Source organism: Erythrolamprus reginae, chromosome 8 (genome assembly GCF_031021105.1).
Source record: "Erythrolamprus reginae isolate rEryReg1 chromosome 8, rEryReg1.hap1, whole genome shotgun sequence".
Lineage (NCBI taxonomy): Eukaryota > Metazoa > Chordata > Lepidosauria > Squamata > Dipsadidae > Erythrolamprus > Erythrolamprus reginae.
Genome location: NC_091957.1, coordinates 12,926,289 through 12,950,400, shown reverse-complemented (window position 1 = coordinate 12,950,400; position 24,112 = coordinate 12,926,289). Strand labels below are relative to the sequence as shown.

The 24,112-nt window shown below is 42.6% G+C and overlaps 1 protein-coding gene across 1 annotated transcript in view; it reads right to left on the bottom strand.

The window, feature by feature from the left end:
* AGPAT2 (1-acylglycerol-3-phosphate O-acyltransferase 2) overlaps positions 1 to 24,112 on the bottom strand; it is a 49,676-nt gene that overhangs the window by 5,497 nt on the left and 20,067 nt on the right. Inside the window, exons 2-4 of the mRNA XM_070758909.1 lie at positions 17,404 to 17,537; positions 13,055 to 13,230; positions 1,272 to 1,367 (exon numbers count right to left, since the gene is read on the bottom strand). Coding sequence (XP_070615010.1) covers positions 1,272 to 1,367; positions 13,055 to 13,230; positions 17,404 to 17,537 — 406 coding nt within the window. The remainder of the gene's footprint in view (positions 1 to 1,271; positions 1,368 to 13,054; positions 13,231 to 17,403; positions 17,538 to 24,112) is intronic.

The following is a 24,112-nucleotide window of genomic DNA, read 5'->3' as shown; positions in this document are numbered from 1 at the left end:
CAAAAGGGAAAGTGACTGGAAAGTCACTTGCATCAGGGAAAAAGTTGAACAAGAATGGGCAAAGGTCACCATTACATAACATAACATGATGTTGAGTTGAACGTTAAAACTGTTGAAAAGTTTGAACCTCGCTGCGTGTATGTAAAAAAAGCAGTTAACAGAGTCAGCCCCTTGCTCCTAACATTCTCAGTCCTCATTTTACCAACCTCAGAAGGACTCCTTGGGCCTGGTGAGATTTAAACTGCCAAATTGCAGCCAGCCGGCAGTCAGCAGAAGGAGCCTGCAGTACTGCACTCTGACCACTGCGCCACTGCGGCTCTAAAAATGACCATTAAGTGCCTTCGTTCGGTGCAGTTGCAACTTCGAATGGTCACCGAACAAACAGTTAACTCGAGGATTGCCCATGCTATGTAATGTTTGCCGACTGTTGTGGTTCGCTCTGGTCCAGCTCCTGCCCCAAGGACTGTGGATGTGTGGGAGACATCCACATGCTGCAGGCCTGTTTTCCCAGTGGAATCTGCTGATGAAGGCTCCTCTGACCAAGAAGACATGAGTGACAGGGAGGAGGAGAGTGTGGCAGACAGCTCAGAAGGAGATCAATTCTCTAGCTCCTCCTTGGATTCGGAACAAGAGTTAATGATACAGCCACGCATGCAGAGAGCGATGCATAGGCAACAACAACTGAGAGATTATTATCAAAGAAAATGAGGCCACCTGTGGTTGGGTGGGGTTGTGGTAATTAGTGAGGCTGCTATAAATAGCAGCCTGTGGGTTTGGCCATTGTGGAGGATTATCTGACCGTTGTGTTTCGTGACTGCTTTACTGACTTTGACCTTTTATGTGCTGATTTTCCCCCGCTTTGAAACTAAACCAGAGCAAAGTGTGTTTCACTTTGTGAAAGAAGAAGGAGTGTGAATTGCCTCACAGCTGCAAGCTAAGTATCACAGAACTGATAAGGGACTTGTACCAATTACCAGTTTGGTTGGAGACCAGTGCACTTTGCTATACCAAAAGAGGGCTTGGTTTAAGTGACTTTTCATTATAAAGAATATTGTTTTGAATTTTCAAACGTGTGTGTGTGTGTGTCTGAAATTTGTACCTGTACATTTTTGGGAGGATTGTACCAGAGAGCCCGACAGAACACCGACTTGACTTTATTTATTTTTTTAAAAAAATTAAAAGGCAGGATAGAAATAACCCCGAGTTATAAAAGAATCCCATTTCAATCCACGGGAAGGGAAAGTCCCTCTGCAAAAGAAGCATCGCCTCACCTGAGTCTGTATGGCGAGATGGAAAGCGCCCTTCTTGAAGGGCAGAAGGTCCCCGTTCATGTTCCTTGTTCCCTCTGGGTAGATCCAGATCTTGAGCTGCAAGCAAAAAAGAAAGACAGACTATAGTATCCAGTGTGTGTGTGTGTTTGTGTTTGTGTGTGTGCATGCGCTTTGGCACCCATTCACTCTTAACCAGGGGTCTCCAACTTTGGCGACTTTAAGACTTCAATTCGCAAAATTCCTCATCCAGCTTTTTAGCTATATAATTTGGGATACCTATGGGACCGCCTTCTGCCCTACGAATCCCAGCGGCCGATTAGGTCCCACAGAGTCGGCCTTCTCCAGGGCCCGTCGACTAAACAATGTCGTCTGGCAGGACCCAGGGGAAGAGCCTTCTCTGTGGCGGCCCCGGCCTTCTGGAATCATCACCCCCCGAAGATTCGAATCGCCCCCACCCTCCCTGTATTTTGTAAACTACTCAAGACTCATGTATACCGTCAGGCATGGGGGAGTTGAGATATTCTGAAGACCTATCTATGTCGCCAGGCATGGGGAAATTGATGTATCCCCTTGTTGGCTAGTAAGATTTATGTGTGGTTATGATTGGGTAGTATCGACTGTTTTTAATGATAGTGGGCTTTTAGCTATAGATTTAATTATTGGATTTGTACTGCATTGTTTATTGTTGTTGTGAGCCTCCCCGAGTCTTCAGACGGGGCGGCATACAAATCTAATAAATAATAATAATAATAATAATAATAATAATAATAATAGTAATAATAATAATAATAATAATAATAACAACAACAACAACAACAACAAGTGGAACACTCAAAAAGGAGACAGAAGGATTAAAACTGGCGGCACAAGAACAGGCCATTAGAATAAATGCTGTCAAAGCCAGAATTGAAAAATCAACAGACGATCCAAAGTGCAGACTCTGTAAAGAAACAGATGAAACAATCGATCACATACTCAGCTGCTGCAAAAAGATCGCACAGACTGACTACAAGCATCGACATGATGCTGTGGCACAGATGATCCACTGGAACTTGTGCCGGAATTACCATTTACCAGTGGCAAAGAACTGGTGGGATCATAAGCCCGAAAAAGTGGTCGAAAATGAGCAAGCAAAACTACTGTGGGACTTCCGACTTCAGACTGACCGAATTCTGAAGCATAACACACCAGACATTGTGATCATGGAGAAAAAGAAAGCATGGATCATCGACATCGCAATCCCAGGAGACAGCAGAATTGAGGAGAAGCAGCTGGAGAAATTAGTGAAATATGAAGATCTAAAAATCGAGCTGCAACGACTCTGGCATAAGCCCGTGAAAGTGGTCCCAGTGGTACTTGGCACGCTGGGCGCAGTACCAAAGGATCTCAGCGGACATTTGAAAACCATCGGAATTGACAAAATCTCCATCTGTCAATTGCAAAAGGCCACTTTACTGGGATCGGCAAACATAATTCACCACTACATCACGCAGTCCTAGGTGCTTGGGAAGCGCCCGACTGGTGATGAAATACAAAATCCAGCATAGTGATCTCATTTGTTGTGTTGTACTGACATAATAATAATAATAATAATAATAATAATAATAATAATAATAATAATAATAATAATAATAATAATAAAAATAAATCATTATTATTATTAAATAATAATAATTATTATTATTATTAAAAATTTATTATTATTATTATTATTACTATTATTATTATTATTAAATTATTATTATTCTGAACACCCTTTGAATAGATGCATTCTAAAAGGATACAAAGGACCAGCTGTCTGCAAGGAATATAAATCCTTCCACTCTTCACCATCCAGTCAGAGCTGAAGAAGCTCCAGGGATGGGAAGCGAAACATCGTCGAAGGAAAAAAGTTCTCCAGGCTTTTGATCATCTTAGTGGCTCTTTTCTGAATTTTTTCCAAAGGTTCAACATCTTTTTTGTCGTATGGTGACCGGAATTGGCTGCAGTTTTCTAGGTGTGGCCTTACTAGGGTTTCATAAAGCAACAGTACTACTTCACCTGATCTTGATTCTATGCCTCTGTTTATACAACCCAGGATTGTATTATCTTTTTGGGCGGCGGCTGCACATTGCTGACTCATATTCAAAGGATCGTGCACTAAGACTCCAAGGTCCCTCTCACAGTTACCATTTTTGAGCCAGGTTTCTCCTAATCTGTACTCATAGCTTTGGTTGTTCTTAGCTAAATGTAAAGCTTTGCTTTTCTCCACAATGAAATTCGATGTATTGGATTAGGGCCCATTATTCAGGTTGGTCAATATTTTTGGGGATCCTGAGCTTGTCTTCTGGGGTCTTGGCCATTCCTGCCAGTTTAGTGTCAGGTGCAAATCAGCCTGGCACCAAATTCTACTATTTAGCAGACTTTTAATCAAGGGAAAAAATGAACCTAACCTTGAAGAACCAAAATACAGTGATACCTTGTCTTACAAACTTAATTGGTTCCGGGACGAGGTTCTTAAGGTGAAAAGTTTGTAAGACGAAACAATGTTTACCATAGGAATCAATGGAAAAGCAATTAATGAGTGCAAGACCAAAATTCACCCCTTTTGCCAGCCGAAGCACCCGTTTTTGCACTGCTGAGGTTCCCCTCCATAGGAAACCCCACCTCCGGACTTCTGTGTTTTTGCAATGCTGCAGGGGAATCCCAGCAGGCAACGGAAGTCCGGAGGTGGGGTTTCCCAGCGAAGGGAGCATCAGTGAAATCGCAGCATCGCAAAAACACCGAAGTCCTCGGAACCCCACCTCCAGACCTCTGTGTTTTTGCGATGCTGCAATTTCACTGAGGCTCCCCTCGCTGGGAAACCCCACTTCCGTCCAAGCACAAAAACGGGGGCTTCGCTGGCACCGGAAGTCCGGAGGTGGGGCATCCCAGTGGCGGCAGTGAGTTTGTAAGGTGAAAATAGTTTGTAAGAAGAGGCAAAAAAATCTTAAACCCCGGGTTTGTATCTCGAAAAGTTTGTATGACGAGCCGTTTGTAAGACGAGGTATCACTGTAGTGCATTTGAATGGGCAACAGCCAGTTTGGTGCAGGAGTGTGGAGGCACAAGGCTAAAAACCAGGAGGTCACCAAGTTCTAGTGTTCATCACTAGAACTAGTAATATTCTAGTGATGAATGATGAATTACTGAAATTAAAGTTTAAAGTTAAACTACTGAAGTTTGCAGATGATACAACAGTGATCGGACTCATTCAAGACAATGATGAATCCACATACAGATGGGAGGTTAAACAACTAACATTGTGTTGTGACTGGAACAATCTAGAACTGAGCACACTCAAAAACCGTAAAATGGTGGTAGACTTTAGAAGAAACCTTCCCATCCTACCACCTCTCACAATACTAGACAACACAGTATCAACAGCAGAAACCTTCAAATTTCTAGGTTCTATCATATCTCAAGACCTAAAATGGACACCTAACATCAAAAACGTCATCAAAAAAGCACAACAAAGAATGTTCTTTCCACACCGATTCAGGAAGCTCAAACTGCCCAAGGAGCTGCTGATCCAGTTCTACAGAGGAATCATTGAGTCTGTCAACTGCACCTCTAAACTATTTGGTTCACTCTGCAACCCAATAAGACAGACGAAGACTTCAGAGCATAATCAGAACTGCAGAAAAAAACAATTACTGACAACCTGCCTTCCATTGAGGATCTGTGTAATGCTCAGGAAGATAAATTTATCTCAGCATCTACTGTTGTCCTACTATCGCAGCACCATTGAGAGTGTCCTGACATTCGGCATTCTAGCTTGGTATGGGAGCAGCTCTGTAGCGAACAAAAAAGCTCTACAGGGAATTATTAAAACTGCCCAGAACATCATTGGGCTCCAGTTACCCGCCCTGGATGACATCTTCACATCTCGCTGTTCTAGGAAGGTGCATACCATTCTCAAAGACTCTTCTCATCCTGCTTACAATCTTTTTGAACTGTTGCCTTCTGGCAGAAGATACAGAACAACTAGAACTCGGACCACACGTTTCCTGAATAGTTTTTATCCCAGAGCTATACTCGCACTTAACAACGAACTAAAGGGTCACCATCAGTGAACTGTTGGACAATATTACTCGGTTTGTCATGTAGATGGTTGAGTGGTTCAGGGTGGGGAATTTGTAGTGGGTGGGACATTTATCTCCTTTATCTTTTCTTCCTTTCAAACATGTTCACCTATACTTTTATATCTTTTCTTCTATTCTTTTCTTTATTTATATTATTACATATCTATTCTCTTCCATGTGTATTATGTATTGGACAAAATAAATAAATAAATAAATAAATAAACTATTCAGAATTAACTTAAACCACTCCTGTGGAGCTTATGTTTTACAAACTTTGGCAACTTAAAAGATGTGTGAACTTCAACGGCTATGGGGAAGGTACTTTTGTCAAACTGCTCCCAATTTCATTTAGCTAGCCCAGGAAAATTTAACTTCGGATATTCTGACTTTAGTATATTAAAGTACGATGACTTAATAAGTAATGATAGTTCATTATGTCTCTTTATATATACATCTGCCATAGAATAGGCATAGAACTGAGAAAGTAGGCGGTCTCTGGGACCGCCTTCTGCCGCACGAATCGATGTGGGCGGTCTCCGGGACCGCCTTCTGCCGTACTAATCCCAGCGACCGGTTAGGTCCCACAGAGTGGGCCTTCTCCGGGTCCTGTAAACTAAACAATGTCATTTGGCGGGACCCAGAGGAAGAGCCTTCTCTGTGGCGGCCCCGGCTGAACCAACTCCCTCCAGAGATCAGAACTACCCCCACCCTCCTCACCTTTCGTATGCTCCTTGAAACCCACCTCTACCGTGAGACATGGGGGAAATGAGATGTTCTTTCCCCCTGGGCCTCTACAGTTTATGCATGGTATGTCAGTATGTATGTCTGGTTTTTATAATAAGGGTTTTTAGTTGCTTTATTATTGGATTGCTACATATTGTTTTTATCACTGTTGTTAGCCGCCCCGAGTCCACGGAGAGGGGCGGCATACAAATCCAATAAATAAATAAAATAAATAAATCCAGTTTTTATTGCAAAAGACTAACCTTGCACACACTAGGTGTTTTAATAAAAGGAGTTGCATCTTGGTAGCTGGCACAAATCCAAGCCACGAATATAACAGCTTTCTAAATGCTATGTAATAAAACCACATTTTATATTTTGCTGACACCAAGGAGGTTATTTGGGTCACATTTCTTGGAAAGATTTAATTGATAACATAATGTTCCAGGATATGTATGTATATGTATGTACTGTATATCTTTATGTACTATTAGTATCTAACCAATGTCATAAAATACTTTCAGCTAATCCTTGATGTCTGACCAAAACTGGGATGGAAACTTAAGAATGCTAAGCAACCAGTGTTTAAATGAATCATGCCTAATTTTACAACTGGTTTGCACTGTTGTTAAGTGAATCAAGTGGTCATTAAGAGAATCCAGCTGTTCCCCCAAAAAATGGTTGTGCAGGTCAGCTGTGGCGAGGGGGGCGTTTGCCCAGGTTCGCCTGGTGCACCAGTTGCGGCCCTATCTGGACCGGGACTCACTGCTCACAGTCACTCATGCCCTCATCACCTCGAGGCTCGACTACTGTAACGCTCTCTACATGGGGCTACCACTGAAAAGTGTTCGGAAACTTCAGATTGTGCAGAATGCAGCTGCAAGAGCAATCATGGGCTACCCCAGGTATGCCCATGTCACTCCAACACTCCGCAGTCTGCATTGGTTGCAGATCAATTTCCGGTCACAATTCAAAGTGTTGGTTATGACCTATAAAGCCCTTCATGGCATCGGACCAGAATATCTCCGGGACCGCCTTCTGCCGCACGAATCGATGTGGGCGGTCTCCGGGACCGCCTTCTGCCGTACTAATCCCAGCGACCGGTTAGGTCCCACAGAGTTGGCCTTCTCCGGGTCCTGTCGACTAAACAATGTCGTTTGGCGGGACCCAGGGGAAGAGCCTTCTCTGTGGCGGCCCCAGCCCTCTGGAACCAGTTTCCCCCCAGATATCAGAGTTGCCCCCACCCTCCTTGCCTTTCGCAAGCTCCTTAAAACCCACCTCTGTCGTCAGGCATGGGGGAATTGAAATTTCGCTTCCTCCTAGGCTTATAGAATTTATACTTGGTATGCTTGTATGTATGAGTGGTTCTTTAAATTGGGGTTTTTTAGATTGTTTTAATATTAGATTTGTTTACATTTTCTTTTTATATTGTTGTTAGCCGCCCCGAGTCTTCGGAGAGGGGCAGCATACAAATCTAATAAATACAAATACAAATACACAAATGGTGATCATGTGATGTTGCGACTGCCATAAATGCATGTCGGGTACAGGAAAAGAAATTGCGGGGGGGGGGATGGGGGATTGAGGAAACCCAGATGACAGAAGTAGATCAAGGAGGTAGCATTAGATTAATAACCGGACCAGAATATCTCTGGGACCGCCTTCTGCCGCACGAATCCCAGCGACCAATTAGGTCCCACAGAGTTGGCCTACTCCGGGACCCGTCGACTAAACAATGTTGTTTGGCGGGTCCCAGGGGAAGAGCCTTCTCTGTGGTGGCCCCCGGCTCTCTGGAACCAGCTCACACGTGCCAGAGGTGGTACCCAGAGCCATATGGGAGAGCACAGTAGACTTTGCCCTTTGTCAGTTCCAGCAGGCATGTGGGATAAAGTCAACAAGTGTTATATTGCTTCTGTGCAAATCGATGGTGAGACCACACTTGGAATCCTGTGTACAGGTCTGGTCACCGCACCTCAAGAAGGATAGACTGGAACTGGAAAAGGTGCAAAAAAGGGCAACAAGTATGATCAAGGAAATGGAGCCCCTCCCTTGGCGAAACCAGGTTGCAACGCCTCGGTCTCTTCAGCCTTGAAAGATGGCGTTTAAGCGATGACTCGATCGAGATGTATAAAATCATACACAAGATAGAAAAGGTGGATAGAGAAAGATTATTTTCTCTATCACACAATACTAGGACGAGGGGGCCCTCCCTAAAGCTCATAGGTAAGAAAGCGAGGACAAATAAAGGGAAATATTTCTTCACCCAGAGGGTCTTTGGTTTATGGAATTCATATCCAGAAGAGGTCGTGACAGCTGTCAGGCAGGATTAGACAGATTCATGGAGGGCAAGGGCATCGGTGGTTACTGAAACGGATGTCCAAGTGCCGCCTCTATGTTGGTTGAGGCAGGCAAGATTCCCTTGAGTACCATTTGTTGGGGGTCAAGGGAAAGGGAGGGTCTTGCCTTCTCTTTCTGCTCAAGATCCCCATGGACCACTGTGGGACACAGAATGCTGGACTCGAGGGGCTTTGGCCCCATTCAGCAGGACTCTTCTTAAGTTCTTATGTTCTTGTGTGCCAGCTGATTTTCGGCCTTGGGAAAGTTTCTCTAAGCCGCAGAGGCAAAAACAATCCCGCATCAGATAAACCAGAAGTTCGGAAAAATGCACTTCTGGTTGGGGAAAAGGAATCCTCAATCTGAGTATTGCATTGGCAGTTCTGTGTTAGCAAAAACTTCAGAAGAGAAGGATTTAGGGGTAGTGATTTCTGACAGTCTCAAAATGGGTGAGCAGTGTGGTCGGGCGGTAGGAAAAGCAAGTAGGATGCTTGGCTGCATAGCTAGAGGTATAACAAGCAGGAAGAGGGAGATTGTGATCCCCTTATATAGAGCGCTGGTGAGACCACATTTGGAGTACTGTGTTCAGTGCTGGAGACCTCACCTACAAAAAGATATTGACAAAATTGAACGGGTCCAAAGACGGGCTACAAGAATGGTGGAAGGTCTTAAGCATAAAACGTATCAGAAAAGACTTAATGAACTCAATCTGTATAGTCTGGAGGACAGAAGAAAAAGGGGGGACATGATCAAAACATTTAAATATGTTAAAGGATTAAATAAGGTTCAGGAGGGAAGTATTTTTAATAGGAAAGTGAACACAAGAACAAGGGGACACAATCTGAAGTTAGTTTGGGGAAAGATCAAAAGCAACATGAGAAAATATTATTTTACTGATAGAGTAGTAGATCCTTGGAACAAACTTCCTGCAGACGTGGTTGGTAAATCCACAGTAACTGAATTTAAACATGCTTGGGATAAACATATATCCATCCTAAGAAAAAAACCAGGAAATAGTATAAGGGCAGACTAGATGGACCATGAGGTCTTTTTCTGCCATCAGTCTTCAATGTTTCTATGTTTCTATAAAAGCAAAACATAAAGTGCAGCTAAAGGCAAACAGATCTGATCCTTAATGGCAATAATTTCCGTGTTAATGTTATTTCCGGCTCTAACACACTAAACTGGTGAAGTGCCTCATTGCATTGTATAAACACAATCATTCCAGACAGAAATACCATTATCAGCTACAGGGAATATTATCCCAAGGGGGGGGGGGGGGGGAATGAGGCTGAAGAACTGAAAAAGAATAGAGGTGTGACAACTCCTTTTGTCAATAAACGGTTGCAGTAGTAGATCCTTGGAACAATCTTCCAGCAGACGTGGTTGGTAAATCCACAGTAACTGAATTTAAACATGCCTGGGATAAACATATATCCATTGTAAGATAAAATACAGGAAATAGTATAAGGGCAGACTAGATGGACCATGAGGTCTTTTTCTGCCGTCAGTCTTCTACGTTTCTATGTTTCTATGGTTTGCTGGCTGGGGCATTTTTTTTCACCTACCCGCAGTTGTGGGTTCATCCCAGTGTGATCCAGAGTGCCGCACCAATACAAATCCAATGAATAATAATAATAATAATAATAATAATAATAATAATAATAATAATATGAACCCACTGATCTTTCGGCAATTTTTTTTTCATAGAAATTAAATTAGAGTGAATAGATACTTGCTATACTTCTTACTGAAGTAGCCTTGTTGGGGTTTGAGCTGATTAGGAAAGAAAAAATGGCTGCATTTTCCCTTGAACTGTTTGCAAAGTGTCATTCAAATACCAGCTTTCTCTTTGAAGTTATTTGGACTGGAACATTTCCAAATATTTTTAGGGAGCACAGGGCAGGAATAGATGGTACCCTGGCACAGATCAGACCAGACCAAAGGCCTGGAAAGGCACGTGGAAGCTGCTAACCAGCCTGGGCGCAGCTTCCTCCAAGTTGGCCTTCCGCCAGTTGGTCAGCTGCCTGATTCCGTTCACTATTAAGTTTAGCTGGAAACAACTCTAGGCATCTTTAGAGGGGCCAAAGCATTGCAAATGCAAGGCATTTCTCCTCCTGCACGCAAGGGTGGGGCGAGGCAGCTTTTTCATCAGCCTGTGCATGTAAGGAAACTGTTTGTGTGAATGCAGGGTGATGGGTGGGCCCTGAAAGTCCGATCTGCTGGCTTTGGGGGCAGTGTACATTCTAAGGTGCGTGGCCCCGTGCCCCAAAACACCCCCCGCGCACCCTTTTCCAAGGCCGCGCAAGGAGCCGCGGCCGCCCCCGCTCCTCCAGCACCTCCGGCGGCAGAAAAAGACCTCATAGTCCATCTACTCTGCCCTTATACTATTTCCTGTATTTTATCTTAGGATGGATATATGTTTATCCCAGGCATGTTTAAATTCAGTTACTGTGGATTTACCAACCACGTCTGCTGGAAGTTTGTTCCAAGAATCTACTACTCTTTCAGGAAAATAATATTTTCTCATGTTACTTCTGATCTTTCCCCCAACTAACCTCAGATTGTGCCCCCTTGTTCTTGTGTTTACTTTCCTATTAAAAACACTTCCCTCCTGAAGCTTATTTAACGCTTTAAGATATTTAAACGTTTAGATCATGTCCCCCCTTTTCCTTCTGTCCTCCAGACCATACACATTGAGTTCATGAAGTCTTTCCTGATACGTTTTATGCTTAAGACCTTCCACCATTTTTGTAGCCCATCTTTGGACCTGTTCAATTTGATCCAAATCTTTTTTGTAGGTGAGGTCTCCAGAACTGAACACAGTATTCCAAATGTGGTCTCACCAGCACTCTATACAGCGGGATCATATTAACTTCTCCTGCTTAGAATCTGCAGCCTTATTGGGACAAAGCAGTGAGTGGATTACTGAGGTTCTTCATGAAAACCATGCAGGAGATCCCTTCGAGATACCTTTGCAATGCTAAGTCCATCTTTTTCCCCATTGTGAAGGAAGATCTCTTCAATAAATCATTATAGAAGATGGTTGGGTTCACACAAACCCAGATTACTGGAATACCTTAACCCTTGGCAGTGTTGTTGTGATGACCCAAACTGTGGCACCAAGGCAACACAGCCAGAGAACCAGTATGAGTCCCTTTATTGGCACCAACTTTGCCTCCAACATCCCATTTTCTTTCCAGCCTGAAGAAAAGCTCTCCCGCAAACGTGCAACAGCTTTTGGCTGCAGATACTCCAGTCCAAATGCTGTAAGTAGAATGACTGCAAATCAATCATTCCAACAGGGCAAGATAATGAGTCCCAGAGTGGAGAATTCGTGGCAATAATTCCAGCAAGACAAGAAAAGCACATAGAAGCATGACAACAATTCAGTCAGGAGGAATGCCAGAAATGCAGGCCCCACTCTCAATGCTAGATGAGTTCAGCATTTGTTCCCAACAAAACTCCCTCCCAACTGCCTCTCCTTTAAACTCCATCCCCCGGGTGTGCCTTGTGAAGGGAATTGGGTCCCTTTCCTTCTCTGTAAGCCACACAACCCACGTTGCTTTTTTTCTGGGTTCTTCCCTGTGTGCCCTAGAATGAGGAGGGGGTGGGCCTTGGCCTTCATCTGAACCTTCTCCCCTGCTCTGCCCAGTCTGATTTTGCCCTGCCCCAGTTTCTCCCACAGCCAACGGAGCCACTCTCTTGCTCTCTATCAGCTGTTTTTCTTCCATCTCAAATTCAGACTCCAATGGGGGCATGACACTTGTGGAAACTATTTGCCCTTTCCAGAATGGTTTCATTTTCCCGTTTCTGAGATTACCTGGTTGTCTCCCTTTCAACAAGCTTGTAATTGTCCAGCAAACACAGTCAGTCTTTGACTTACAATTGAGCCCAAAATTTCAGCTGCTAAGTGACATAGTTGTTAAATGAGTTTTGCCCCATTTTGCGATTTTTCTCGCCAAGTTTGTTAAATCCTCCCATTGTTAAATTAACCTGGTTGTCAAGAGAATCTGGCTTCCCCATTGACACTTAGCAGAAACTCACAAAAGGGGATTAGGTGACCTCGTGACACTGCAGCCATCGTAGATGTAACTCAGTTGCCAGGTGTCTGAATTTGGATCAAGTGACCATGGGAATGTGGCAACGGTGATAAGCATGAAAAATGATCATAACTCACTCTTTTCTCTGCCACTGTGACTTCAAACGGTCATTAAATGAACTGGTGTTAGTCGAGACCTATCTGTAAAGCAACGGCAGCTTCACAAACATCATCTCCTTTTAACCACCCCATAATCCCTTGCAAGGTGTGGAGTCCGGGCAACTGAACGGAGCCCAGTGTATTAATGGCTGGATGCCCTTCCCTGTCGCCAATGCAGAGTTTTGTTCAGCAGATATCTTCTCATTCTGCCCAGAGAGAAAAATATCTGCCTCTATCTAGAATCGAACTCACAACCTCCTGATTTGAGGCAAGAGTTGCAAATATTGCCTTTGAAAACCCTGTGTCGAAACAAAGACACGGTTCTCTACAATAACTGACAGCCAGTCTTGTTTTGCCTCGTCTAGCATACAAGTTCAGTGGCCGAGATCTCCTTCCAAAGGGACCAGGCCAGCTGCTCACTCACGTTATTGCTGGTCATGGCATGACCGACTCCGGACATCACGGATTTGGCAGTGTCGGTGCTCTTCCGGTTGATGAAGATGATCCCACCCAGATAGATGACCAGACCCACCGGTCCCATGTACAACAACTCCTTCTTGGCAATTTGGACGCAGCGCTCCGGGAGGATTTCCATCAGCCCTTCAAATAATAATAATAATTTAATAATTAATAATAATAATTTATTAGATTGTATGCCGCCCCTCTCCGAAGACTTTGCAAAAAAAGCAGGAGGAAGAGGTGTGAAAAGCTGCTTCAGAGATTGGGGGGGGGGGGGAGACCGGCCAGAGAAACATCCTGTTTGAGCTGGGGAACCCTGACTTCAGTCCGCCTCGAAGGGCTGTTGGTTAGATAAAGATGGAAACGACCTAAACACATCCTTATTTTGTTAGCGTTGAAGCCTAACTTGCCAGATGACTCGCTGATCTTCAAAAAGATTATGGATTGCGCAGAAGCAGACGCGTTAACTCTTAAATTAAAAAATAAAGAAGACTCCGTTTATTATAAAATCTGGAATTCTTTTTACGATTGGTTCAAGAGAAGGAAAGAAAGTTTAAATTAAAATATGACGAAAGCAATTCATTTTTTCCTTTATTGATATTACAAATTTGGTAGAATATGGGTGTAATAGATACAGTGATACCTTGTCTTACAAACTTAATTGGTTCCGGGACGAGGTTCTTAAGGTGAAAAGTTTGTAAGACAAAACAATGTTTCCCATAGCAATCAATGGAAAAGCGATTAATGCGTGCAAGCCCAAAATTCACCCCTTTTGTCAGTCGAAACGCCCATTTTTGCACTGCTGGGATTCCCCTGAGGCTCCCCTCCATGGGAAACCTCACCTCCGGACTTCTGTGTTTTTGCGATGCTGCAGGGGAATCCCAGCAGGGGAATCCCAGCAGCGCAAAAATGAGCGCTTCGCTGGCAACAGAAGTCCGGAGCTGGGGTTTCCCAGCGAAGGGAGCATCAGTGAAATCGCAGCATCGCAAAAACACCGAAGTCCTCGAAACCCCACCTCCGGACCTCTGTGTTTTTGCGATGCTGCGATTTCACTGAGGCTCCCCTTGCTGGGATACCCCACCTCCGGACTTCCGTTGCCAGCGAAGTGCTCGTTTTTGCGCTGCTGGGATTCCCTTGCAGCATCACAAAAACACGGAAGTCCGGAGGTGGGGTTTCCCATGGAGGGGAGCCTCAGGGGAATCCCAGCAGCACAAAAACGGGCGCTTCGCTGGCAACAGAAGTCCAGAGACGGGGGAACCCAGTGGCAGCGGCTTGGGTTTGTAAGGTGAAAATAGTTTGTAAGAAGAGGCAAAAAAATCTTAAACCCTGGGTTTGTATCTCGAAAAGTTTGTATGACGAGGCGTTTGTAAGATGAGGTATCACTGTATATGGAAATAAAGATCTTTAGGAAATTAAATACTTAATAAAGAGTGCATAGAAGGCGGCTAGGAAATAAATTACTATTGATAGAATATGGAGAGGGGTGGCATATGAATCCAATTAAATAAAACAAACAAACAAAGAAACAAGGGGCAAGGAAGTGGCAAGGATTCTGTGTTTCTGGTGGGAGCTTCCTGTCTCTTTCATAGAAAAACAGCAAACTTTTTCCATGTCAGACGTACTGTCCCATCTGAAACACCAGTCTGGAATTAATTAGAAGCCATTTCTGGATTATAATCTTACAAAACAGGCTCCTACCACATCCAAAGATTCTACCATATGATAATACTGTAATACTGTACCCTGTTTTTGTTTTTTTAACCTTAGGCAGAAATTATCTTTTATCCTGGATTCTAATTTATAACCTGAGTCACAACTGTTCACAGTTATTAACCATAATGACTCAATTTTTAACAGTGATTCCCTTCAAAACTTAGATCTTCAAACCGATATAAGGGATTTTAATATGTAGATGCAAATCTTATTTGCAAATTTTACAGCAAATGTGATGGTGTTAGTCAAAGAGTTGTTTTTCTTCTTTGTTTGTTGGTGTAAATAATAATCATGAAAAATCCAGTCTAAGTTATCTGACTGATTTGTGTGCAATGAAGTGTAAATATTATTATTATTATTCCAAACATACAAGAGTTGCATAATGAGTCAGAAGAGAGACAGGCAGCCAGACAGATTTTATCTAACCAAGTTTAGTACATTGTGCAAATATAACAGGGTTGGGTTGTAATTTTCCTAACTGCCAGTTTGCTTCCTGATGCGACGCACGGATGCATGCACATATGCAGTGCTAAAAATACAGCGCTAAAAAATACAGTGCTATAGCGTCACCGAGAGAGATGGTTCAGGGGCATGGCAGGCCCGGGTCCCTGTCAGTTCCAGTGACCCAGGCCGCCAAGTTACTACCAGTTCCATAGAACCGGTCCAAACCAGGAGGAACCCACCTGTGAAATATACCTCTTATACAGGGTGCGTTCCAAAAGTAATGCAATTGTTTTTTTTTAAAAAGTAATTTATTGAAAAGATCTGTACAAAAATTCTTCAAAGAACTGTCCTTGGGCCTCTACACATTTTTTCCAGAGACTCTGCCATGACCAGTACGCACCCTGGAAGGCGTCTCCAGGGACCTCTCACAAGGTCTTCGTCACGGCTGATTGGATCTCTTTTATGGATGAAAAATGGGTTCCTTTCAGGGCTGGAAACAAAAAGAAGTCTGCTGGGGCGACATCAGGACTATAGGGGGGTGGGGCAGCATAGGCACCTGGTGTTTGGCCAGGAACTCGTGGACTTGTAGCGTGTTGTGGCCAGGCAAATTTTTCATCCATAGAAGAGATCCAATCAGCCGTGACAAAGACCTTGAGAGAGGTCTCCGAAGATGTCTTCCAAGGCGCGTACCGGTCATGGCAGAGTCACTGGAAAAAAATGTGTAGAGGCCCAAGGACAGTGCTTTGAAGAATTTTAAGTGTTTGTGCAAATCTGTTCAATAAATTAAAAACAAAAAAAATGCATTACTTTTGGAACGCACCCTGTACAATGGCTACATGTGACCTCTATCTTGATTAAGCTATCTCAAGAAGACTGAGACTGGGTGTGAAGATCCTGTTTTCAGCTTTTCCCTTCCCCTTAAATCTCAATCAAAGGCCCTGAAATGGGAATGCGTCTGCAGAAAAAGAGGCAGAGTCAAGTGAGCAATTAGTCTGGAGTGCTTACATCACCACAAGCAATCCAGGTCCACCTCTGCTGAATTCCGTTGACCTAACACCAATTAATGCTGATGGTTAGTTGACTAGATTCTTGTGGTTTAGGTGTATGCAATAAATCTTAATTGGAAATGAACCTGTACATTAACACGTACAATTCTTGGGTCTGTGACAATTCACCAATGCCAATTTGTTGTGGCCAAGTCAACCCAAGTTGCCATGGCCAACTTGTTGAGATCTAAGACCACTTGGATGCCATAACTGAAGTTATGTTTATTGAGAAGCAATGGGTAGAATGAGCAAAATTCCTGAGGTATCTTTCCAATTTATACTTCTAACAGAATGACAGCTAACCAATAAGATTTAGTTGCTAAGGCTTCTAACCAATGAGACTTTAACCTGCTTCCTCTCTCTGCTGCCCTCTACAGGCGTCTGGGACATTACACAACTCATTGCAGGACAAGAGTTACACTAATATCAAATAAACAGTGGAATAGAATCGTTGGAGAAACGATGCTAAAGGAGGGACAGAAAGAAATGTGAATGGCAAATGTCGTTTGGCGGGACCCAGGAGAAGAGCCTTCTCTGTGGCGGCCCTGACCCTCTGGAACCAGCTCCCCCCGGAGCTCCCCCCGGAGATTAGAACTGCCCCCACCCTCCTTGCCTTTCGTAAAGTTCTTAAGACCCATCTTTGCCATCAGGCATGGGGGAACTGAGACATCTCCCCCGGGCCTATACAGTTTATACATGGTATGTTTGTGTGTATGCTTGCTTTTAATAATAGGGGTTTTTTTAATTATTAGATTTGTTCTTACATTGTCTTTGTTATTGTTGTGAGCCGCCCTGAGCCTGCGGAGAGGGGCGGCATACAAATCTAATAAATAATAATAATAATAATAATAATAATAATAATAATAATAATAATAATAATAATATAATTTTTATTTATTTAAAATAATTGAATAGATTATCTTGCAATGAGTTCTCTCGTGGCGAGGCAATGAATTGACCGTACCAAGTTGTCCCACAATTCTTTGTGACTGACACCTTTTCAGTGGCCGTATAAGACAAGTAGCTCCTCCGTCTGCGACTGATTGGAGCCCTCAACCCCCAAAGAGTAGGCATGCCTCCCACTGTGACCCCTGGAGCCCCAAACCCCTACCTATCATGTCCAGGATGCTCTGGTGGTTGGAAATGATGACACAGGGACCTTCGATCTCGAAGTGCTCCAGACCCTTCACTTCAAACCTCAGGCCGTAGAAGTACTTGAAAGTGCGAACCACGTTTTTAATTAACCTAAAAAAAGAAACAAACACACAGGCAAAAGCCAGGGGTGAGACGCCTTCCAAGAGAGATGAAACCTTGCGTCCAAGATGACCTGACGCTGTTCTTCCACAAAAGCCACATTTCCACCCCACCCACCCACCCAACTGTCTTCTCACTCGTTCCGTATGCCACAGGTATTGACTCCACTCATTAAACCCGAAATTCTGGCTTCTTAAAATGGTGAAACCTCTTATGGGGATAGGTATTAAAGAGGGCTAGGAACTTGGTCTCTGTTCCTGCTTTCAGCCTCCCGGCTGGAAAAACAAGTTTTTCTCTTTTCCGCCCTCGAGTCACCTCAATCAACGGCTTTCTGCATGAGGCAAGAAGGTAAAATATCTATGAAAATGACTCAGGTATTTCCACCAACGCAGACCATGGCTGGGCAAAGTCCCTCGGCCACCCTTAGAGTGACTGAGGCAGGTTGTTGCTCTTGTTTTGACCTCACAGCTGCCTTTGTGCTATCTCTCTCTCTCTCACTCTCTCACACACACACATTTTCTCTCTCTCTCTCTTTCATTTTCTCTCTCTCCCTCTGCCTTTCATTTTCTCTATTTCTCTTTTTCTTTCTCTCATTTTCTTTCATTTTCTCTCCCCCCCCCACCTCTCTCTTGCTCTCTCCTCTCATTATCTCTCCCTGTCTTTTTCTGTCTCTCATTCTTTCATTTTCTCTCTCTTCCTCTCCCTCTATCATTTTCTCTCTCCCTCTCTTTTTCTCTGTCATTTTCTCTCTTTCCCTCTATCATTTTCTCTCTCCTTCCTTCTCTCTCCCCTCTTTCATTTTCTCCCCCCCTCTCATTTTCTCTCTCTCATTTTCTTTCATTTTCTCTCTCCTCCCTCTCTCTCCCTCTCATTTTCTCTTCCCCCATTTCTCTCTTTCTCTCATTTTCTCTCTCTCTTTCCCTCTCTCATTTTCTCTTTCTCTCTCATTTCCTCTCTTTCTCCCCATTCCTCCCTCTCTCTCTCTCTCTCTTTGGGGGAAGAGATTCTCCCAGAAGCTGAAACCTAAACCCCATGAAGAACAGTTGAAGGAACTGGGCATCTCGTCTGATGAAAAGAAGGACTAGAGATGACATGATAGCATCTCAGGTGGTGCTACAAAGAAGAGGGAGGGTCAAGCTATTCTCCAAAGCACCTGATGGTAGGACAAGAAGCAACAGATGGAAATTAGTCAAAGAGAGAAGAAAGCAACCCGAAACCAAGAAATTTCCTGAAAGTGAGAACAATTAACCAGTGGGACAGCTTGCCTCTGGAAAGTGTGAATGCTCCCAACACTGGAGGTCTTTAAGAAGATACTATTATTATTATTATTATTATTATTATTATTATTATTATTATTATTATTATCTTTGCAATCCTAAATTGCATTAACAGAAGGATACAATCGCAGAATAGGGAGGTAGTAATACCTATAAAGCCCTAGTTAGACCACAACTAGAGTTCTGCATCCAGTTTTGGTCACCACACTACAAAAAAAGACATTGAACCTCTAGAGCAGTGTTTGCTGGCTGGGGAATTCTGGGAGTTGAAGTCCAGTTATCTTCAAGTTGCCAAGGTTGGGAAACACTGCTCTAGAGAAAGTGCAGAAGAGAACAACCAGGATGATAAGGGGACTGGAAACTAAAACATACGAGGAGCGGTTGCAGGAACTGAGCATGGTTAGTCTAGTGAGGATAAGGACCAGGGGTGACATGATAGCAGTCTTCCAATACTTGAGGGGCTGCCATAGAGAGGAGGGGTGGGTCAGGCTGTTTTCCAAAGCACCAGAAGGCCAGACTAGGAATAAAGGATGGAAGCTGACCAAGGAGAGATTCAACCTGGAATTTCTGACAGTGGGAGCGATCAACCAGTGGAACAGCTTGCTTGCAGAGGTTGTGTGAGAGCTCCAACATTTGAGACTTTCAAAGGGAGATTGGATGGCCATTTGTCCGAAATGGTGTAGGGAGTCCTGCTTGAGTGGGGGGGGGGTGTACTAGATGACTGATGAGGTCCCTTCCAATTCTTCCTGATGATCAGAGCAATCAACCAGTGGAACAGCCTGCCAGTGGAGAATGTGAACTCCACAACGTTGGACACTTTCAAGAGGAGATTGGACTGCCATTTGGCTGGGGTGCTGTAGGATTTCCTGCTTAAGCAGGGGGTTGGACTTGATGACCTGCAAGGTCCCTTTCAACTATAGATAGATAGATAGATAGATAGATAGATAGATAGATAGATAGATAGAGAGAGAGAGAGAGAGAGAGAGAGAGAGAGAGAGAGAGAGAGAGAGATACATACATACATACATACATACATACATACATACATGGATAGATACATGGATAGATACATGGATAGATACATGGATAGATAGATACATGGAGATAGATAGATAGATAGATAGATAGATAGATAGATAGATAGATAGATAGATAGATAGATACATACATACATACATACATACATAGATACATACATACATACATAGATAGATACATAGATAGATACATAGATAGATACATAGATACATAGATACATAGATAGATAGATAGATAGATAGATAGATAGATAGATAGATAGATAGAGAGAGAGAGAGAGAGAGAGAGAGAGAGAGAGAGAGATACATACATACATACATACATACATAGATACATACATACATACATACATACATACATGGATAGATACATGGATAGATACATGGATAGATAGATACATGGAGATAGATAGATAGATAGATAGATAGATAGATAGATAGATAGATAGATAGATAGATAGATAGATAGATAGATAGATAGATAGATAGATAGATACATAGATAGATACATAGATAGATACATAGATACATAGATACATAGATACATAGATAGATACATAGATAGATACATAGATAGATAATCTAATCTAATCTAATCTTGGATACGTTTTACAGAAGGGTAGGGGGCAAAAGGCATCATTTACAGAAGAGTAGGGGGCAAAAGGCAAAAGGAACCTCTGGAGCCTTTACCCTTATAAAGATGGCAGCAAGCCCCTTTCCTTTCAATCTGAAGGGAAACCACTCGTGGTTTGTAAAAGCCCAACTTCCTAGAGAAACTACCACACCTATAATTCCCAGCCATTGCCCACATGTTTAGGAACTGCAGTCCCAACACTGTCTGGCATTGCTAAAAAACCACCAAGAGCTGCTAATTAGGCCTTGATTTCTCATTATAATTGTGACCGGAATTTCCACTGTAAGTCTTTATGGTTGTTAAGTCAAGTCAGATTCAGTTTCAGGATAAAGTTCATGAGGTAAGCAACTTGTGAAGTTGTTAAAGAAATCCCAACTTCCCCAATCGGTGGTGGGTTTTTTGCTGGAAATTGGCCAACAAAAAGACCACAAAATGTGACTCCAGGATGTTGCAACCTATCATAAATGGGAGTCAGTTGCCATGTGCCCCAATTGTAATCACACCAATTGTGGCGTGATGTGACAATCGTTAGTGTAACTACAGGTTGTTCTCTCCTTTTCTTAGCACTGTTGTAACTTTTAACCTTTGTGCAGTGAAAGGGGAATTGCTCTGTTCAGTTCTGTTGACCTCACCTACAAAAAGATATTGACAAAACGGGTCCAAAGACGGGCTACAAGAATGGTGGAAGGTCTTAAGCATAAAACTTATCAGGAAAGACTTAATGAACTCAATCTGTATAGTCTGGAAGACAGAAGGAAAAGGGGGGACATGATCGAAACATTTAAATATGTTAAATCATTAAGTGTTGCACCACATGATTCTTGACAAATGTATATTTTCTTTTATGTACATTGAGAGCATATGCACCAAGACAAATTCCTTGTGTGTCCAATCACACTTGGCCAATAAAATTCTATTCTATTCTATTCTATTCTATTCTAAAGGGTTAAATAAGGTTCAGGAGGGAAGTGTTTTTAATAGGAAAGTGAACACAAGAACAAGGGGACACAATCTGAAGTTAGTTGGGGGAAAGATCAAAAGCAACGTGAGAAAATATTATTTCACTGAAAGAGTAGTAGATCCTTGGAACAAACTTCCAGCAGACGTGGTTGGTAAATCCACAGTAACTGAATTTAAACATGCCTGGGATAAACATAGATCCATCCTAAGATAAAATACAGAAAATAGTATAAGGGCAGACTAGATGGACCATGAGGTCTTTTTCTGCCATCAGTCTTCTATGTTTCTATGTTGCTAAACTACAAGTCCCAGTTTAGATACAGAATAACAGAATTGGAAGGGACTTTGGAGGTCATCTATTCCAGCCCCCCACCCAAAAAGGAGACCCCTTACATCATTTCTGACAGATGGCCGTCCAGTCGCTTCTTGAAAGCTTCCAGGAATGAAACGTCCCACAACTTTTGAAGGCAACTTCTGTTCCATCGGTGGATTGTTCTGTCAGAAAATTTCTCCTTATTTCTAGTTTGAATCTCTCCTTGTTCAGTTTCCACAATTGAGTGCAAAATTTATGCTACGTAAGAAATTTGTTAAGGGAGTTTTGTCTGATTTTGCAACTTTAGTTGCCACATTTGTTAAATGAACCACTGCAGATCTTCAATTAGAAAGGAATAGGAATGGGAGTGGGAATGGGAATGGGAATGGGAATGGGAATGGGAATAGGAATAGGGTAGGGTAGGGTAGGGTAGGGTAGGGTAGAGTAGAGTAGAGTAGAGTAGAATAGAATAGAATTAAATAGAATAGAATTAAATAGAATTAGAATTAGAAGAATTGGAATTGGATAGGATAGGATAGGATAGGATAGGATAGGATAGGATAGGATAGGATAGGATAGGATAGGACAGGACAGGACAGAACAGAACAGAATAGAATAAAATAAATAGAATAGAGTAAAATTAAATACAATAGAATTAAATACAATAGAATTAAATAGAATTAAATAGAATTGGAATTAGAAGAATTGGAATTGGATAGGATAGGATAGAACAGAATAGAATAGAATAAATAGAATAGAATAAATAGAATAGAATTAAATAGGATAGAATTAAATAGAATTAGAATTAGAAGAATTGGAATTGGATAGGATAGGATAGGATAGGATAGGATAGGATAGAACAGAACAGAACAGAATAGAATAGAATAAATAGAATAGAACAGAATTAAATAGGATAGAATTAAATAGAATTAGAATTAGAAGAATTGGAATTGGATAGGATAGAACATAACAGAACAAAATAGAATAGAATAAAATAAATAGAATAGAATAGAATTAAATAAAATAGAATTAAATAGAATTAGAATAATTGGAATTGGATAGGATAGGATAGAACAGAACAGAATAGAATAAAATAAATAGAATAGAATAGAATTAAATAGAATAGAATTAAATAGAATTAGAATTAGAAGAATTGGAATTGGATAGGATAGACCAGAATAGAATAGACAGAGTTGGAAGGGACCTTGGAGGTCTTCTAGTCCAACCCCCCTCCTTAGGCAGGAAACTTATGACAATCATTACGTGTTGCACCTCATGATTTCTGATGAGCCTTTCTATTATGTACATGGAGAGCATATGCACCAAAGACAAATTTCTTGTGTGTCCATTCCTTCCTTCAGGTGCTTGACTCCTTCCTCTCTGGGGCAGCCCCTCAAATATTCGAAGATACTTCTCCTGTCTCCTCTGGTCCTTCTCTTCCCTAGACTAGCCAGGCCCAGTTCCTGCAACCGTTCATCGTATGTTTGAGCCTCCAGTCCCTGAATCATCCTGTTTGCTCTTCTCTGCACCCTTTTCTAGAGTCTCCACCTCTTTTTTATAGTGTGGTGACCAAAATTGGACAGCAGGATTCTAGCTTGCTTTGCTATCAGCTGCAGCACTTCGACACCTCCTGAGATGAAACGCAGGCGGGGTAAGGAAGGTTGCAAGAGCTGGTCGGGGCCAAAGCCCACTGCAACATTATCGCCAAAAAGGCTTCTAGAGTTGTTAACCTGATCCTACACAGCTTCTGCTCTGGCAATCTCACACTACTCATCAGAGCCTACAAAACTTTTGCCAGACCCATCCTTGAATACAGTTCATCTGTCTGGAACCCATACCACATCTCCGACATCAACACCCTTGAAAATGTCCAAAGATACTTCACCAGAAGAGCCCTTCACTCCTCCACTCGAAACAGGATACCCTACGAAAGCAGACTATCAATCCTTGGTCTTGAAAGCTTAGAACTACGATGCCTAAAACACGATCTAAGTATTGCCCACAAGATCATATGCTGCAACGTTCTACCTGTCAATGACTACTTCAGCTTCAACCGCAACAACACAAGAGCACGCAACTTAATATTAACCGCTCCAAACTTGACTGTAAAAGATATGACTTCAGCAACCGAGTTGTTGAAGCATGGAACTCATTACCTGACTCAGTAGTGTCAACCCCTAACTCCCAACATTTTTCCCTTAGACTATCCACGATTGACCTCTCCAGGTTCCTTAGAGGTCAGTAAGGGGCATGCATAAGTGCACCAGTGTGCCTTCCGTCCCCTGTCCAATTGTCTCTCCTTATCTCATTTATCTTTTCTTCCTTTCAAATTTGTTCACCTATAC